A 20,221-nucleotide genomic window follows, 5' to 3' on the forward strand; every position below is an offset into this window, starting at 1 on the left:
TTTGTTTCAAGTCATCGAATTGTTATATTGAAAGTGTTTCTATCTATTTACTATTGTTTTATTGTCATTGATACCTTCATTAATTATACCTGGCTAAATCACAATCGCGACACTTCTATGAAGACTTGGAATCATTAGTCTCGAAAACAAAATAGTTTTACAGAGTAGAAATGTTAAACCAGTTTGCCAAATTTACCAAACTTGAGATTATGGAGAGTGGAGACGTGTAGAGCCATTCTATTTTGATAAATACACGTGTATGGGAATGCGTACCACGTATAGCAAACATTGCAGACCTGACACTACAAAGATACAATAGAATAGAGTGCTGTGACAATAATTCGATGCCGTTGTGGTGACCTCAATAACACCGTCTTGACAACACAGCATATGTACCTGTCGCTACAACACAACCCAACCACATCAACAGTCTTTACTATGAGCACAGCCTACGGTGGCCCCTCGTTGCATTGCTTTCTGGTGAACAGATCTATGCTCACTGCAACTCCGAATGTCATAACCAGGTATAAGGAGATATTACAGGCAAGTACAGGATGCTTGACACCACTAGGTTGAATGGTAGCATACATGTACCTTGGAGTAATTATACTGACGTATTATGACCCAGTGCTCTCAACTGATTACGACAGTGTCAACATTTATGAAAATGTCTATGGATAGTCTTACGAACATGTGATTTCTACAATTAGAGATATAGGCAAATAAGTAACAAACTGGTGTAATATGTGACCTCAATTTCGCCGATATGATGATATGCTATCACATCCTTAGGGTGACTTGTATACAAACCAGACCTGTAAACTTTACAACCGTCTGTAAGGGACGAGATGAATAGTTCAATATAGGATAAAAAAAACCTAAATTCTTACAATTGTTTCAGACAGGGTAAATTCACTTTCACATCAGTATGTAGTAGTACTATGTTGCGCTATGAATACAAAGCAAGCGCGTAGTGAAGAAAAATACAACGTGGTTCTCTGTCAACACGTTAATGTATTTAAGTGCCATACATTTACTATAGCGAAAATTCTTCTTCCATTTCTCAATTTGACGACATTTTAAAAATAAATATTTGTATTTAGGGTACAAAACATTCCATTAAAAGTAAAATCGTTCTTGTAGGATGAGAATAACATGGTTCAACTCCCCCACCCCACCCCGTCTTTTATCTTTCATTGAACTATTGATCTCGGCCCTAAGTTCCATGAACCGTATATATGAGAGACTAATTTTTTTTATTTGACCATCGACCTTATAAAATAGTATCCATTTATTTAATATCCATAATACCCATATGCCCAGAAAGTAGTTGTTCTTCTTATTCGTGCATTCCCTTTCGATCACCCATCTGTCAATCAGATACCAATGTTATATGCTTACAGATTTCTTATATTATCTACTATTTATTGATAATGTAAATACATATTATATTATGTTCATGACAACCGAGTCATTATTTACCTCGAACAGGCTGTTGAAAAGAAATGCGGAAGGCTTAGTAAATTGGAAAGATTGGAGGGAGATGTCGCCAGGTCGATTTGAAGGTGTTACGTCGTAAAATCACGTTGAAATATGGGGTGTTCTCCAAGTTCGACAAAGTCACTGAATATCACCACACTGAGCGCCGAGGAATTAGAAAAACCTGTTGCAAAGATGGAGGAAGAAAACGAAACTAAGGTGTTTGATTACAGCTTAATAAAAGACGACATTGACAAGATTAATGACGTCATGAATTTTCTCAGAACTCAGACAGATTTTACAAATGACGTCACCGAATATGAAACAGCGAGTAAGTTGATCCAGCTGCTCAATGACTACGATTCGAGTATTGGCCGGGAGAAATATGAACAATTCTCGAATTATTTAGCAGAACAAAATTACCAAGATTTGTATATCAAAATGCATCACCAATTACATGCATCCGTACATGGCGATCGTCAAAGTCAGATCACTTTCCTTACTGTTGTCGGAGCTCTGGACACCGCCGCAGCTCTCCTTGGAAACACGTGTGACTCGTCTCCGGAAATGTGTAAAAGGGTTGGAAAGGCGGGAGTGATTGGTCTCTTGGTTGACGAATTAGAAGAACTGAAAGAGTACGCCGCTACATCAAAAGAACGAGATGATCGCAAAGACAACTATATCGAAACAGTGCTGTCAATCTTGCATAATAGCATACGTCTCTATGACAACAATCGGCCTTACTTTCGCACTGATGGGGTCGTTGAACTATTTCAGTACTATTTGGGTCTTGAAACTATCATCTTTAGAGCCCTAGCCTTGTTGATTTTACCCTACATTGTTGACGAAGAAGAAAATGACAAAATTAATACTGGTAACGAAAATATAGAATTTCTCGTCACTTTATTAATGTCAGCTGTTGATACAGAGAACCACAGGGAAACGGATTATCAATTTCACGTAACAGAATTAGTTGATGGAATGACGAAGCTGGCTGTCAATGATGCCAATAAGGTAGAAGTACATTGTATACAAATTCAGCCAATTCGCTGATCCTGTCTGTCTGTTTGTCTGTCTGTCTGTCTGTCTGTCTGTCTGTCTGTCTGTCTGTCTGTATGTCTGTCTGTCTGTCTGTATGTAGTATGTATGTATGTATGTATGTATGTATGTATGTATGTATGTATGTATGTATGTATGTCTGTCTGTCTGTCTGTCTGTCTGTCTGTCTGTCTGTCTGTCTGTCTCTATACTGTATATATATATATATATATACACACGTATATACATACATATATATACATACCTTTCTAGTTCATCTATATTTATTTTATTTATCTGTGTTGTATTTCTATCTCTCTATCTCCTCTTCTTACCGCTCACGTCTTTCACATTTTACTCGTGACAAAATAATTTAACGACCTTCAATACAGTGACTGGGAATGTTTTCTTCAATTCATTTGTAGACAACATTTGGAAATGTATTAACTTTAATTATACAACAAGTGTGTCGTTTTTTCAAGAAATCAAATTTGCACGTTTTTGTGCCTTGAAGTTCTATTTCTGTTGTTCCTCCGACTTTCAGGTAAAATTCGTGGAGTTAGGCGTTCTACCAGCCCTTGTTAAGTTACTACAAGCAGACTGCAGTCTCGAAGAACAGCGTCTCGCTGCCACGGCACTTTGGACATTGGCTTTCCACAAAGATAACAAGGAAACGATAAGGAACGAAGCAGGCTGCCTCCAAGGTACATTAAACATACATCTTTCACTCGGTCACTACGTTACTGAAGCAAGTTGACACCCTGGGTTTCTAAGAAATTGATGAGGAACTCGTGAAATTGTTTCACGTGGTACAAATATCCAGTTTAACAACTTGCTACTAATTTTATCTCTGTTGTCAGTTTGATCAAATATCATGTTATTCTTTAATTTCAGCGCTTGGAAAGCTCCAAAAATCTTCGGACAAGACTCTGAGAAAGGCATGTAATGGTGCATTGTGGGAACTGAGAGGAGCGGAAAATGACGAACTAAAGTCACATCAGATAGGTCGTAAAGGTCACGTGATGATAAGTTACAGTTGGAATGTCCAGGGACGAATGATTCAACTTAAAAGGAAACTTACAACGGCTGGATACGACGTTTGGATGGATATCGAGAAAATGGGTATGTATCAAAACAAGGTTGAATATTTTAGGGTAACTCACTTATGCTATTATGATTATGGTGCCACAGTTATGAATATCCAAATCCCCCGACCCTCTCCTCAATAAGCTTATGATTAAAATCTGGCTAGTAATTATTTATCTATTTCACTTCTACTATACTGTACTGTACTGTACTGTACTGTACTGTACTGTACTGTACTGTACTGTACTGTACTGTACTGTACTGTACTGTACTGTACTGTACTGTACTTTCATTTGAGTTTCTTTTGTTGGATACAGCGGGAATTTGCATCATCCTTTTCTAAGTAATGCGTATAGAGAGCTTACTCCATGATTGTAAATTATCGTTTCATATTTATCGTTTTTCTTCATATTCATGTTGTAGATCACATGATGTTACAAACGTTCACATATATACATCTCATTTTACGCAACAGGTGGTTCTACGTTAGAAGCAATGGCCGACGCTGTACAAAACGCAGATGCGGTACTTGTCTGTATGTCGGACAAATACAAATACAGTAACCCGTGTAGATCAGGTAAGGTCACTAAACGTAGTCATTTTAATGACCCAGTTCCGATTAGCATTCACGGTATGAAAACAGTTGCCTGGTATATAACTGTTTGAAAAATTTGTTCCCGAACATAAATGACCCAATATGTAATCCTTATGGCTCCTCTGATAAAAAAAAATATCCCTTATGCGAGAACCTGGGACTGAAACCCTGGCCTTTAAGTGGGGTCTATAATGGATAGCACCTTTGACTAATCCAATCAGAACGCGGCTCAAAACCAGCTTATGAGTGTTACGACTACAGTTGACTCTGGTCCTCGTGAAGTGAGCGTAGTACATGCATTTAAAATTTATATTCTGAATCAGTAAAAGTCATCAATTCTTACGTAGCCAGTTTGAATATTATGATCAATTACAATTTCCTATCCTGTTTTTAATCGATAAGAGCTGACGTTGCAATAGTATGTGAGGTACGACACGACGAATCTCATAGACTAACGTTGTAAATGTTCTTACAATCTGTTTTATGAAAACGTCATTCTATATATTGTCAGATCGCGTACGCTCTTGTGTCAGTTTGCTGATATTCAAGTTGCGTTGTTTTAATTTCAGAGGCTGAGTACACATACAAGTTACAGAAACCATACATTCCTATACGAGTCGAACCGAACTATTCTCCAGACGGATGGTTGGGGATACTGGTCGGAACAAGGTTATATTTCGATTTCAGCTCTGATGAATTATTAGAGAAGAACTTCGATAATTTAGTCCGAGAGCTCGGTGAAAAGGGGAGACTTGGCGATTCTGTCGCCGTGGCAAAGAGTTATGGTAAGTCACCAAAGTAATTGATGATGACCTTAAAACGTTTGGTTTGACAGGCACTATGTGGGCGACCTAAAATATTTTGATATCATAGAAGTATCATCCACGTGATACCCACGTGATACTTCCATGATGGCATCATCATGCATTTGGCTATCATTGTTGGATTATGGATTCAAGCAACACGCACTCACATACTTTTCCAGTCCTGACAATTTATAAATATTAAAGCAAAAGTGTGACCCAAAAAAACAAGAAATCAATAAAAATAAATCGACAATATAGCTTTCAACGTCGAATTTAAGAGAATATCAGATGATGTAAGATATTCGATGTTTACAAAAGTGTTAATTTCATGTTTACAGATGTAGAAGTTGGTGCCACGCCACCTAGTACTAGTACCAAATCTCGGAGTAAGCGATCTGTTGCATCATGGGAGAATGGTGACGTCATAGCTTGGTTGCAAGAGAAAGGGCTGGTCCATTTGTCTTCTAAATTTAAAAGATACTCAGGTCGTCAGATCTTGTCTTTACGGAAAATATCTGTTGAAGCACCCGAGTTTTTCTATGCATTTCTGAGAAAGGATCTTGGTTTAAAGGATTTGTATGACATTATCATTTTCAAAGAAGCTTTAGAGAATCTTGAATGAACCAGTTTCGATGAAACAAGTAATATAGATACCGTTCGAAGACACATATTGGTAAACAACAATCAAAAATGGTCATAAGAGAGGAGCTAACGGCTGGTTAGAATTTCGGCCCAAAGTACATTAACAAAACTGTACAATGATTATTCACGTGACGTCTGACAAAGTCGTAAGAATTTCAATGAACATTTATTATGTACTTCGTAACGCGCGAGAGATGAAATCCATGTATGTATACATCCATCCATCCATCCATCCATCCATCCATCCACACACACACGCACGCACGCACGCACACATACATACATACATACATACATACATACATACATACATACATACATACATACATACATACATACATACATACATACATACATACATACATACATACATACATACATATGTACACGCACTCAGTTATGTTGTGTATCCTTAGTATAGACCCCCAGCAAAGTGCCCTATGGTGTATTACAACTTATATGACAGTGACACATCATTACAAATTTGTCTAATTTATAACACTGATATTTACAAATGTAATACAACTATATTACAAATTACTCCATTATTATCAATTACTGCAATAAACATCCTCGTTGATACCAATCTTCTTTTTTCATCATTAAGAAGCAAGTGCAATATGAAATAATATGACATAAACCTATAACAATATAAACACAACCCACATGATACTATGGATGTGGACACAAGACTAGGGGAATACCCAAATGGCGGCACAAAACAAGTAGAATTGGTGTAACTGTACTGTATGGCCCAAACTGGAAATTCCGACAATATATTTTATCAAGTCTCACCTCATGTAACTTTATATAGGAGCCATTCGTGTATTGAGTCTGATTTGGTAAACAGGTCAATAAATAAAATATCATTGATTAACCACCCCACCCCCACCCCCGATATAATGAAATCGTTTGACTTGTCAGTCAAAAACACAGCTCAAATGTTACCCGTACAATATATATATATATATATATATATATATATATATATATATATATATATATATATATATATATATATATATAACTCGGTGAGTATCAATCTGCTAAGACAGTGCTCTATACTGCAGTGGCAGAGCGCAATAGTTATATATATATATATATATATATATATATATATATATATATATATATATATATATATATATATACATATATATATATATATATATATATATATATATATATATATATATATATATATATATATATATATATATGGCATGAGTGTGCATATATGCATTATTGAGAGTGAAATTGTTGTCATGCTAGATTCAAGTACTTTACGAAGACTCAATAGGCCTTGTAGCATTACTTTTTGTGTGCTGTCACTATGTCACCTTGTGTGACCTTGTTTGAACATATTACAATGTAATGGCATGCTTGGCAGAATATAAAAGAAGTACCTCCATGACAACAGTGAATCAATACATGAAACCCTTCCACGTACATTTACAATCAGATTACGGACACCATGCAAATTATGTGTTCCAGATTTTGAACTATAGAATAAGTTGAAGAGTTCTGGATCCAAGATTTCCGTGGATACTGATATGGCCTCCACGGTTTGTACATTTCTATCAAATCAGCATGCATAAGTGTGTATATATTTTTATGTTATGCCGGATTCCTTAGCCTTGTATTATCACGTAAAATCCGCCATCTTGTTTCGCCAAAAAATCGATATACTTTATAAGAGCTACCCTGACCGATCTTCAAAACGAAGACGTTTGCATAGAATTTGGCACAGTAAAATGTTTCAAGTCAAGTTGCCATGCCAACATATATGCCCTTCATTTAAAAAAAAAATCTGTGTAATTTCCCGTTCAAAATTGACGAAAAGACCATCACAAAATATCTGCCTCATACCCTTTTCCGGCAGTACATGATGTATACCTTGATACGTGAATACAACCCAATGTCTTCTCTACGTGTTTGATATTATTTAGCTGTTCAGTACAACTTGGTGTTATCAGAGATAATTTTCTGCAGACATGAAGAATGTTGTTACTGTTCGCTTTCGTTTAAAGACCACTCTCTTTCAATGATATCCTCATAGTGGTTTTTGCTAAGATTCTAGAACCTCGGTAATTAAACAGGGAAGGGAAATTTTGTAATATTTCTGTCATGTTCCATCATTTTGATTGGGAAACACTTTTTTACATTGTAAATTCCTGGGAAACTCATCTAGATTGACCTCTTTTCCACCGACTCTTATTTGCCACTCATTAAGTGGGGAAGTTTTACAACTTTAAACAATATATTTTCTTTCCAACCTTTTGAAGAGGTTTAACAATTAACTATCCTTTCTCCTGCATTGACAATTTACAACCATATAGTATAACACTTCGGAACCTGGTCCCTTTGGATTCCAATCCCAACGTAGCGGAGAAAGTAACATCGCCATATTATATTCCAGGGAGTACATAGACAAAATTTCCAATTTGAAAGATGGTCTTAAAAGGGAAGGTTTCAATGTCTGGATGGATACCTCGGAAGCTGGTAGGTAAACTCTGGGTAAACTAAGATGAAATAGTATAGACAAAATGTTTATATAAAAATAAACTTCTTCTTTATTTTTGTGTGCTTATTTTTAATGATAGTCAACACAGTTGTACATGCAAGATGGATTTCTGGGAAATATGACTTTGAAGTTGTTCTCCGATTGAAACCTTCTGAAATCATCTGAAACTGTCGTCCGATCCCGACCTACCAATAGCCCAGGCACTTATCGTTGGATTTATAATGCAGCCTGTTGGGTATCTGGGCAATGGCTAGACTGGCACCACTCTCATGGACGTTTTGTTGTTGTAAAGTGTCATATTCTTCAACTGTTTCGAGTTTATCATTCGTTGTTAGTTTTGGAAAAGTCATTTTTTTAAAATTAAGCCTGTTACTAGCAGTCTCAGGGGGCCTCTACCCATTCACCCGACTGTTTCACAATCAGACAGTCAGTCATTAAATCGATCAACCAATCAATCAATCAATCAATCAATCAATCAATCAATCAATCAATCAATCAATCAATCAATCAATCAATCAATCAATCAATCAATCAATCAATCAATCAATCAATCAATCAATCAATCAATCAAATCAATCAATCAAATCAATCTGCTCAAGCTTATCGTTGCACACAATAGAATACAGTTGTCTTTTTAAAAAACATTATTCAAAATATTAAATAATGAAAAAAAGCCTAGAGACTTTGACAAGTCTAAGACCCCCCCCCCCCCCCCCCGTAATAAAAGTAGTCTGGGTCAGCAGGCAAATCTCCCGTCCACAGTTTGTCTTTATGTCGGCCAAAGCTATATTCTTGTTATGTACTTGGCTAATCAGAACTAGCCTGTCTACGTACGTAGCCCTGCTTGCACGGCGTGGTGGGTCACTCGACCCCCTCACCCCCTCCCATTAGTTTGAGTGCAACGTACGCTATACCCATACAAGCAGGGCTACCTATCCACGTTGCTGGGTCACGAGTGACTACTCTAGCACTTTTCTACCTAATGTGACGTGCTAGTATAGTGACATACCCAAAGACATAGACCGGCTAGATCGAAAGCGTTCATATATGAAATACTATCACACGCGTACGGTATCATCGTTTAAAACACACCAACTATTATCTGTTTCGTTCCCCAGTGGACGTAATGGCAAATGCTGTAGAAATGGCGGATATCGTCCTCGTGTGTTACTCAGAAAGCTTCTACAAGAGCCACTCGTGTAGAACAGGTACAGTAATGTTAAGCTATATAATTTCCAAATATTACGACAAAGTCCAAAATTAGACAATGCATTGTTTTTGTCACTTACAAGTATCATTATCTGTACGTACTAGCTGCTTTGCTATGAGTCGTCCATTTATAAGACACAAACCTATTACGAACTTTGGTTTTCCATTCATTTCAACGACATGACACGATGTTGCAACCGCGAGATGAATACTGAAGTAACTGAACCATGTTACGACACCAAAAAAAAATGATTCATTAAAATTAATCAAAATAGAGTGTAGTAGCGCCTCCTTCCAATTCCTGCAACTAATATAGGGGTGGTGACCAAGACCAACACGTGAACATATCAATTATAATGAAGAGGCAGTATTCAAACAAAAAAATAGTCACCCACTACATTGAAGTTTGGTCAGATTGGAGACGACGAATTGATTATTTTGTTGTTTCATCTTCTCTGCTTTAGGTGCTGAATATGCTTACAAAATGAAGAAAACAATTATACCTGTTAAAATGCAGCAAAACTATGAACAAGTGGGTTGGCTTGGAATACTTATCGGCACCAAACTCTACTTTGATTTCACTACAAACGATGCGATGCAAAGAAATTTCAGTGAACTGGTACGAGAAATCAGGCGTCTAGGAAAGAAAGGAACAGGTGAGAAATTTTGGATCATGGGAAGACAGGAAAATGGAAAATTATATATAGGGATCATAGAAAGACAGGAAAAGTGAGAAATTATGTCTCTCGGAAATAAAGGAACAGGTGAGAAATTTTGGATAACGGAAAGACATGAAAAGTGAGAAATTATGGCTCTCGGAAATAAAGGAACAGGTGAGAAATTTTGGATCATGGGAAGACAGGAAAATTGGAAATTTTGGATCATGGAAAGACAGGAAAAGTGAGAAATTATGGCTCTCGGAAATAAAGGAACAGGTGGGAAATTTTGGATCATGGGAAGACAGAAAAATGGGAAATTTTGGATCATGGAAAGACAAGAAAAGTGAGAAATTATGGCTCTCGGAAATAAAGGAATAGGTGAGAAATTTTGGATCATGGGAAGACACGAAAATGAGAAATTTTGGATCATGGAAAGACATGAAAATGTGAGAACTTCGAGGTCATAGAAAGAAAGGATAAGTGAGAAATTTTGGATCATGGAAAGACAGGAAAAGGCAGAACATTGAAAATAATATATGATCCTAATTTCACGTTGATGTGGTAGTTGGTAGAAATTTGTACAACAAGGTGCATTAAGCTCTCGAAGAATGTTATGTCACATTGCTCTAATGGGCATTTTGTGAAACTACAAAGACAAAAATATGTTCTGAGCACCTACAAAGTTATTAAAGGGATACGGACAATTGGTTTCCGATAACATGACTTCAGAATATATATATATATAATGAAAAATCTACCCATCCCACCTATTCTAAAATTGAGCGTAATCGGAACCTCGCAATTTTTTTGATTTTTTTGTTAGACGTTACCTGTGTGCTTGCAAAAAATGTTTAGGGTCGGGGGCTTAAACTAGGGTCGGTCGGGTTGTCGTAATTTGAACGTTTTTCTGTGTTATTTGTTTACATTTTTTTGGTGAAGAATTATCTTTGTTATTGCACTAATGTAATTATGTAATCATAACTAGGATTACTACTGGTTATATTTGTTTTCGTAAACATTACTTAGTAACTATAAACCAAGCCCACTGTAGTTTAAATTGCTCTGGTCTATTGCCAGTAGAGATGAGTCATAACTGTATTTCCTTTCACGATTTCAGGCACTCCGACTTTGACGAAGGTCACCACAAAAACAACTAAACCTGACAACAGACCACGTGCTAAAATAGACAAGAGAATTGTTTACAGTTTATGGGGAACCTTTCTGTACTAGTATTGGATGCAGGAGTTAGGTTTCGTGTTTGGGGTCAAAGGTTTTTGACATCGACAGTGACATCGAAAAGAGCATTGGCCCATGGTGAAGTGTTGCTTGCTACTGATTACTATGCATTCGACAGTTTGATAGCATGGATGAAAGTAGCGCATTGTTATTAGATATAAGATGGAGAGCCCAATTGAAGATTGCCATCAGTGCAAACATAGAATCTATAACACTATACCTAGTTTCACTTATTAAGAGTCAATTGAGTATGTGCAATTTACGAGCATTTTAACTTTGAATAAAATCATCAAGTTTTCGATTTCTTAAACGAGAGTACATCTTTTGATATACATGAATGATATTGCAGCTAAATTATAAAAACATTACCACCACCACCACCACCACCACCACCACCACCACCACCACCACCACCACCACCACCACCACCAAAGGTATATTTGCCGTTTGTTCTGAGTTATATGTAAATCCGAAAATCATCACTAAAAGTACTGCTTAGAAACACTTTCACAGTATTAGAATAAAATAGGTTGACCAGATGATTTTTCATGACAATAGGATTGTTTAGACTTGAGTCACACAACCCCGTTTCAAAATGAACCCCCCCCCCCCCCCCCCGGTACATGTGGTAGTCTATTTGACGAAGAGATATGTATCATTACACTTCAACAAACTAAATGAACTGATGACTTGGTTTCACAGTTTTTGTATGCATCCAGAATTTGTCACTGACACCAGGATCGTGGAGAAATTGTACATGTGTCGATTTGTATAGTCTAACGAAACTATAGCATGCCACGTTCAAAACACGACAAGTTGCACCGCCCTATCAGATATATCACTTAATATATCTTACACAATATTATACTTTATAAGTTATGGTTTTAAGTTTACGTTTTTAAGATCATCGACTAGATCTATTTTGATAAAGAAAACGACTTATTCTCAAGTTAAACTATATGTGGTTATGTACATCTTGCCTACAGGGTAGCCTGGGAGAACAGTATTTGTACTAAACACTGAAGTGTTACTCTATATTTAGCAGATGAATGAATAAATAAATCATAGATATATACGATGAAATTCAATGAATACATAAATAAAGTGACTAAAACTGTAATCTAAAAAAGGTAAAATTGTCTGATTATTTGAACAATCCCAGCAGCTATGCAGAATCCTTCAGTTTTTCCGAGAGATTACATTCTCGCAAACCAGAGCTGTTACAATTGTAATAGCGCTGCCAAATAACGAATTGGAGGTGCCGTAAAAGAGGCTGTGGTTTACGACGATATGTTATTACTACGTGTACATGTAATAACATGTGTGCAAGTAACCAGGACAGGATCGTAACAATAGGTCTTTGTTCAAACTTGCACGTCACTATACATAGCCATACTGACAGGTAAACAGTGTATGACCTTTGACCGTGGAAGCAGAATCAAGGTATGTATACAGACCAATGTCTTGCATAGCAACATGAGAAAATCACAACTGTCATTTAATCGACATCTTTTATAAAGGTACATAAACAAACTGATGTGTAAATGAAGTGACTTGTAGAGAAATAATCATTGTGTTAGTTTCAAGGGAATGGGAAGAATTGTGTCCGTCAGAGCTTATACAGGATTTAGCGTCGTAGAAAGTGACGAACATGTTGAAATTATTTCGGGTGTAGTAATGATCCGTACACTGTAATGGAACTCGCACCGTCACTTCTTTCGGTAACTATGTAGTTGTCCGGCTTTCAGTTTTGTTCTTGTTCCTGATTTTTCACCTAAAGAGTTAATTGATCGTACAGTAACACAGAGAGTAAATGTGTCCGAAATTTTAATATGAATGAACAACGCCAGCCTCCATAGCGGGACGCATGTGTAAAAGTAGTGTTACGCATGGTCAGTTCAGTCCTAAACGGTGGCACCGGACCATATGTTGTAATTGCTGTCTATGGCTTTAGATGATTACATTGGTGTGTAATAACATAATATGACTGAAAATACAATACTTGTTGATCTAAACTCGTTTGTTTTACATGTAAACAAATTTTAAAAAATCACATAAACCCCAGGACTTTATATTCACAGTATGCGATATTTGTAGGTTATTACTGTATGACTTATTGTAAAAAAACGTAAAGGATCTAAACATTGCTCCGTTCTGCGTTCTGTTAGCTTTACACGGGTTGAAAATAAATTTCTGGTATTTTATGACAAATAGTTTTTTTGCTATTCAGCGATTTACTCAGTGGTCCGTTACGGACTTACAGCAATGCCATCGAACAAATAACAATAGAATAATAGTTATGAGGTTAAACACAGATATTAACGGAAATATATATATATATTCTGCTTTTTAAAGTGTTTACATTTCCCAAAGTTTCGTACACGTGTACCCACGTATCCTTAGACATAGGGAATTCACTTCAAATGCAATAATAACATTTTCTTCATTTCCAGGGTCTAGGTACGTGACAGATAGCCCAGCGCTTCTCATCAAGGTATAAACTGAATATGGCTAAAGATCTCGGCAAGGACAGAGGTTTATAGTTTTCCATAGTTTTATTTTCGTCATGGGTAATGTTTGTGGTCTGGGTTGTACTGCCACCCGGGTAGGTGTACTTGATGAATACGATGGTGACTTGTTTGGGAGTCCCGGGCTCAGTTTGGAGTCGTTGTCCAGTGTGGACTACGGCGTTGTCGTCGACATCATCAATGATTTAGAATCGGAAAGCGATTATGCCTCCAAGGATGTTATCAATGATGAGTTGATGCAACTGTCTTTTTTCTTTAACCCGGATAAAGAAACGAAAAAGGCGTGTCAACTCGGGGATAAGTTAGCTGATCGTTATCCGAAGGTGTATAAGAAAATTTACCACCAATTACACGACACGTATGACATACTAGATCCTAAAACACGGACAGACAATGATGGACTGGAAGCGGCTTACAGGTCAACACACTTTCTAAGGACAATGTGTGGCGTCTCTGCCGAAATGTGCCGAGGAGTATGCGAGTTTGGACTTATCAGTTTGATAGTCAGCGATTTGGAGAAGTTGACTAGCACTGTCGGAACGGCTTTGATTGGTAAACGTAAGCACTACAAAGATCTATATATACGAACTTTGCTTAGCACTTTACACAACGTAGTCCGATTACATTTTCCTGGCCGTGGGTACTTACGAGAAGCGAATGCCGTAAAGATTCTACAAGAGTACACGGAAGGCGAAGAACATTACCGGTTTTACGCAACAATAATCTTGACTTTTATAATGAACGATGAAGAAATCGAGAAGGTCGTCGCACAGGTGGAAAATATACAATTCCTTATGGTAAAGTTGGAGAGTGCAATGCTAAGAAAACAACACATGGTATCAACGCCGGAGATTTCGTTTCGTGCTACTGAAGTACTTGAAAGCATAAACATGTTGATTGTGAATGATACCGCTAAGGTAAGCTATAAGACTTAATATTGAGTCCAATATTTCATGAAAATAGCAGAGTATGTAAGTGTGGTCACACTTATCAGTAAAGTCAGCAATATAAAGTGTACGTGTATAACACATTCAGCAGCAAAAATAGCATTTGAGACACGAAGAACCGGTTTCAAGTTGAGGACGAAAACATGAAATTCAGAAGATGACATAAATATTTAGTGGATATATACGGAGATTGAATTTTACTTACCAGTCTGTTACCGAAATCGTGAAGAAGCCAAACTAGATTACTATCTGCAAACGCTCATGAACGTACAGCGCCCACGACATGACTCTTCTCACAACAAAAGCCCAGAATGAGAATATTAATTGGACATGTGTTGCACAAGTGTAAGGTGACTGAAATAAACTGACCAATCACTGGCCTGCTGCTCACAATGACTTGCTGATTTGTGAGCATGTCCTCAAACCCAATTGGTCAATTTGTTACCAAACACGGGTGTGTTTGATATCCATTCAAATCTTCTAAATTCTTTCAGTGGTGTGAGGTTTAAGCTTCACAACAGGGGTATTCAGCTGCTTTTACAAAATGAAACTATATTGGCCCGAAAAAATGTATCTTTACTCCGAGATACTTCACAGGTAGGGCTCAGAACTGGGGCTCAGCTAGAACTGCCTAATGAATCTGGAAACGATGAAAATCCATGACGTAATGTAAACCTCATAAAGATTACCATCAGTAGAAATAATTTATTTATATTTTTTGACAGGGGAAAGTTATGGAACATGGTTTTCTAGTATATCTAGTGAAACTACTTCAATCAGATTCAACTGAAAGAGAAAACATATTAGCAGCTACATCGTTGTGGACACTGGCGTTCAATACTGAGAATAGGGATATGATTCGTGGAGATAAACGCTGTATGAAGGGTACGTAGGGTTATGTCAATCACGAACGAATTTTGCAACGAGTCGTTTCAAATTTGTCATTTTCAAACTTATTTATTACGATCGACATCATATCTACTATAATTAATGTTTGAAATACATACCACGAAGGTAATCCAAGTAGAATCGTGGCGAAGGACAGCACTAGTAATTTTGCTTATTTTCATATGGCACTGCACGTAGTGATACATGGTCAACATTATATGATGCAAACAAGTTTATCATGCGTTTATTTAGCTTGGCAGATAAACATGCACAAGAAAAACGAGAACACATTTTATACACACTACACTCCCCCAGAAAATAAGGCTTATGGTATTCTGTGAAACGAAACGAAACGACAGAAATACTGAAAATAACACTCATTTTATCGCATAGTCGCGCACTTGTACACAGAGCCATGCGCACCAACTACACTGAGAGTGCCAGGGAGTGATACTATAATAATAGATAGTCTATATCATTACAGCACTCGGAAAACTTAAACACTCGTCAAGGAGAGAACTGAGTGAAGCGTGTATCGGGGCATTATGGGAACTGGGAGTGAAAGATGAACAAAATCTAGTTGTGACGTCATCGAAAGCGACCAGCAGTCGTCATGTGATGATAAGCTACCAATGGGATGACGAGAAATCAGTTATGAAGTTGAAAGAAGAGCTTGAGGCTGCAGGTTACAACGTATGGATGGATATGAACAACACAAGTAAGTCAGGATGAAGTAGGGTAAAAAAAGGAGATACTTTATATAAAAAACAAAAGTCTGTTTTCATTTTGTCGTACTCTGAATGTAACATTTTCAGGTCGAAGTAATTCTGCTTCTAAATGATATGATACTGTAAAAGGCTCAAAGTAATTGTCACCACCTAATTTAGTTCTACGTCATCTAAATTCAGTTGGAAATGTTTATTTTTAGGTAGGTCATTTTCGACACTGAAAGCTATACCAGACACCCTCCAAGAAGCTGTTATTGCTGCTGACGTCATCATCATTTGCATATCTGAAGGATACAAGTTCAGCAACCGTTGCCGATCAGGTGAACATTTTTTTTTCTCATCACTTTTATCGATTGTAAAAATTTGTTTTGTTTAGCCATGTGCTGTTTGACAAATTAATGCCAGAACCCGTCAGTGCCAGGAGTATGGAAGTGTCAATCCAACCAAACATGCACCTATACTCCATACAAACAATGATTGAAAATAGCTGTTGCACATCTATTGCGTAGAGCGAAGAGTTGACAAACAAACCAGTTTCCCAATAGTATCATATCATATCAAATTACAGCTAAAAAAGGCTAATAGTCTATGAGCACTGAAAGTGTCCAAAAATCAGTCAATCGCCAAAAAATACATTTAGTAACAAAGTGTGTGTGTGTGAAAAAGTTCATGGTCTGAGTGTTCATCACAAAGTCCAAGTTTTTCCTTTGCAGAGTTCAAGATAATAATCACTTGTAAAGTTCAGATTGACAATAATAACATATACAATTTTGAACTGGGAGTTGGTAAATAAGATAAAAAAACACTGGGTCCGTTAAATATTGATTGGTTTAGAATTTACACGCCTATTTTATTAAAGTCAAAGAAACGCACTGAAATATACTATATCGTGTCTCCACCACCCGGACATCTAACTGTGTATGTTTCAATTCTGATCACAGAAGCTGAATACATTTCAAGGTCCAAAAAAGAGAGTGTAGCAGTCAGATTCCAATCAAACTATTCCCCGGATGGTTGGCTAAAACGAGTGGCTGGGGAAGAAGTCACAGATTTAAGGTTTGAAAAGGACTTCGAAAAGAATTTTACAGAGTTGGTTAAAAAACTTGGTGAGCAGGGCAAGCAGATTAAAAAAGGTAAAAATGTATTTATATGATAATAATGGCGATTAAGATTTAATATCATGAGATTGATTTACATTAACACAAGTTTAGATACGAATATTATTACTTACAGCGCATGCCCCGCTATTTACTGTGCACAACTGTGCTGTTTGGCTGATTTTGTACGTATGTTTTGAGTTTTACATGTAAAAGAGCGCCAACAACGATGAATCTTTGACTAGTCGCCAAATCAGAGGTACACGTATGTCAAATATACATAAACCACCCTGCCTATCCGTTTCTTGGAGTGCCGTCACAACTATCCAAAATCAGTCCCATTGATATGCAAATAAGAAGTACTTCCTTGAAGAAATTATTTTGAATACATGGCCGATAAAGCTATCCAATTATTAAACCTTGGACCACCACACGTCTGAGTCCAATGCAATCCTCATTTTTTCTTACAATAAATTTTACTCAACAACTTCTGACTCAATCTTATTAAAAAGCCTGAATTAAAGGAACCAAGTGTTCATTATTTCTTTTTTATAAATATTAATAAGGATATTTTTATATACAATTTTGAAAAAAAAAATAGATACGATCGAAGACACAGGCTCGAGTCCACCAGGAAGAACATTGAATAAACCTGTTGAATCATGGGATACAGCTGACGTCACTAATTGGTTGAAAGACTCGAAATTGGACCATCTCGCTGAAAAATTCGAGAAATACAGTGGTAAAGATTTATTGAATCTTCGGAAAATGTTAAACAGGGCTGCCCAGTTCTACTACGATTCACTAAAAAATGACCTTGGACTCCATCAAACACATGATATCGTGTCCTTTACTTCTGCTTTGGAATCCCTGTCCGATACTCAAACAAATGGGTGAACCACTAATAGTCCATTTATGCGGGCGTTCGGTTATTTTGTTGCGCCTCCAAACTAATATCTGGACATTTGTGGGTTTCATTCTTCTGCGCGATCCACAGGACAATACCACTATGCATGAAACATATTATAGCTTGTGTCTGTCTCTTGCAAGATGGTGATTTATATATATATCGTAATACAATACTTACTATGTGTCTGTCTCATACAATTACCACCACAAACCCGACATAAGCATGGTTTCTCATATACTCTATGTACAATCATGATGTGATGTATTTATTACAGGAGATGTGTAGGTCTTTCATGTTTTTAAATCCTCGTCAAAGAGAGACACATACAACTATTGTATTGTGATGTATATGCAAGAGACAGACAATTGTACCTTTAGTGAGCTGACTGTCGATTCTGCACAGCTTAGTTTCTTCTGCTGTATAGTTGTACATCAACATAGTGCATTCCTGTGCAATCCAGACTGAGCATGCTCAGACGCAAAGGACTATGGGATTATCTGTGGTTATCGTAATATCTAATCTGGAGCTACCGAAAAAATAAACCTCCCACAATGGTCAGGGTAACTATGAATTGATCATTCGTGGTTTCAAACAATGTAGCATATTGTTTACAATACCAATTCATTAGTATTTATTATCATATTTCCCATGATGCAACATTCAACATGGCGGGTTTGCAAGTTCCCTATTTGCCAAGTTTTTTTTCCATGATATAGAAATTTTGCCAAAAAAGAGAACAATTCTTCAAAATTGTTTCATTTATGCATTTAACTTCAGATATAAGTGCTATGTTTAAGATTATAAATTAACTACCATGTATGTACCTGCACGTGTCAACATTAATGTTCTATCAATCAATTACCATCGCTGTCAATATTTTAGACCACCTTCAGCTTGTACGAATATTGTAAAATTATTCTTTTTATCTAGGACTGCATCATTTTTTTAATACTCTAAGTGATTTCAAGGATATTGATATGTTTGGTGATTTTAATATTTTCAGAAACACTTTATGTAACTACTTATTCATTTTACCAGTACTTTCCTGTTATTATGCAAGTGTAATTATCTCAGACTTTTATGTGTATTGTAAATAATTTCATTTTTAATTTTTATTATCATTACTTTTATTTCAATGAACCTATAATTGGTGCAACCAGTTGGTTCATGAGTAACTAACTAAATAAATAAGTAAAAATAAATTAATTTTTTTTTTCCCCCCATATAATTTGTATCTGAACTCTACAGTCTTACGGCTAATTCAATATGGCTGCTGGTGATAGTAGAGTTGTCATGTGTAGTTATCCTGGAAGCTGTGAGGGTTGACAGCTGTAGCTGCTTGGGATTGAAGTTTATACACTTGGTAGTGATGTGCTCTCTTGTTCTGGATGTTTGCATTATTATCATTCATCTAACTTCTTTAACTGACTATCATATACATTTCAACAAATATTGTAAATCACAGGTCTGTAGTCTCTCTCTATAAAATAAAACCTTTCCTTTATATTCTTGTGTAATATTATCAAATCAAGTGTTTTGGCAATCTTGTGGTTATGACTGGCAGAAAATTAAAAAAAAAAGTTTCCTGTTTTAAGATGAATACAGTAGTCATGTTGAAACTCAGAATAACTGATTTCTTTATTCATATATAAACTGACCAATATTTATTGAAATATTAGAATCCTGAAAGGGAGGGGCCTGAAATTAACCATTTTTATGATCTAGTTTTCTAACTAATCAATGTGACAGGGACAGTATGGGGGTGGGGGTGGGGTGGGGGTGGGGGTGGGAAAGGAGGTAATATCCAGACTCAGAGTAACTGATTCCTTTATTCAGTTAATTTGACCCA

General features: G+C 36.6%; 2 protein-coding genes across 3 annotated transcripts; both read left to right on the top strand.

Annotated features, from left to right (window-relative positions):
- Window positions 1–429: 429 nt before the first annotated feature.
- On the top strand, window positions 430–5,908 carry LOC144438999 (uncharacterized). Its single transcript, XM_078128238.1, has 7 exons — window positions 430–543; window positions 1,492–2,493; window positions 3,062–3,221; window positions 3,412–3,639; window positions 4,079–4,180; window positions 4,768–4,983; window positions 5,343–5,908. The coding sequence occupies exons 2-7, from the start codon at window positions 1,594–1,596 to the stop codon at window positions 5,624–5,626; spliced, it is 1,890 nt and encodes a 629-aa protein (XP_077984364.1). The 5' UTR covers window positions 430–543; window positions 1,492–1,593; the 3' UTR covers window positions 5,627–5,908.
- A 1,150-nt stretch (window positions 5,909–7,058) lies between these two features.
- On the top strand, window positions 7,059–11,536 carry LOC144439125 (uncharacterized). Of its 2 annotated transcripts, none has more exons than XM_078128391.1 (5): window positions 7,059–7,211; window positions 7,986–8,148; window positions 9,289–9,378; window positions 9,844–10,035; window positions 11,156–11,536. In XM_078128391.1, the coding sequence occupies exons 1-5, from the start codon at window positions 7,200–7,202 to the stop codon at window positions 11,266–11,268; spliced, it is 570 nt and encodes a 189-aa protein (XP_077984517.1). In that variant the 5' UTR covers window positions 7,059–7,199; the 3' UTR covers window positions 11,269–11,536. The 2 variants fall into 2 exon arrangements, with proteins under 2 accessions (XP_077984517.1, XP_077984518.1); XM_078128392.1 differs by having other exon boundaries at window positions 8,066–8,148.
- Window positions 11,537–20,221: the final 8,685 nt, after the last annotated feature.

This window comes from Glandiceps talaboti, chromosome 8 (genome assembly GCF_964340395.1).
Source record: "Glandiceps talaboti chromosome 8, keGlaTala1.1, whole genome shotgun sequence".
In the NCBI taxonomy this organism is placed as follows: Eukaryota; Metazoa; Hemichordata; class Enteropneusta; family Spengelidae; genus Glandiceps; species Glandiceps talaboti.

Excerpts from the sequence above, each read along its gene's own strand:
- LOC144438999 (XM_078128238.1), top strand. The coding sequence starts at position 1,594 with ATGGGGTGTTCTCCAAGTTCGACAAAGTCACTGAATATCACCACACTG. Across the intron at positions 3,640-4,078 it reads GATGGATATCGAGAAAATGG|GTGGTTCTACGTTAGAAGCA; the intron begins GTATGTATCAAA and ends TTTACGCAACAG. Across the intron at positions 4,984-5,342 it reads CGCCGTGGCAAAGAGTTATG|ATGTAGAAGTTGGTGCCACG; the intron begins GTAAGTCACCAA and ends TCATGTTTACAG.
- LOC144439125 (XM_078128391.1), top strand. Across the intron at positions 8,149-9,288 it reads GATGGATACCTCGGAAGCTG|TGGACGTAATGGCAAATGCT; the intron begins GTAGGTAAACTC and ends TTCGTTCCCCAG. Across the intron at positions 10,036-11,155 it reads TCTAGGAAAGAAAGGAACAG|GCACTCCGACTTTGACGAAG; the intron begins GTGAGAAATTTT and ends TCACGATTTCAG.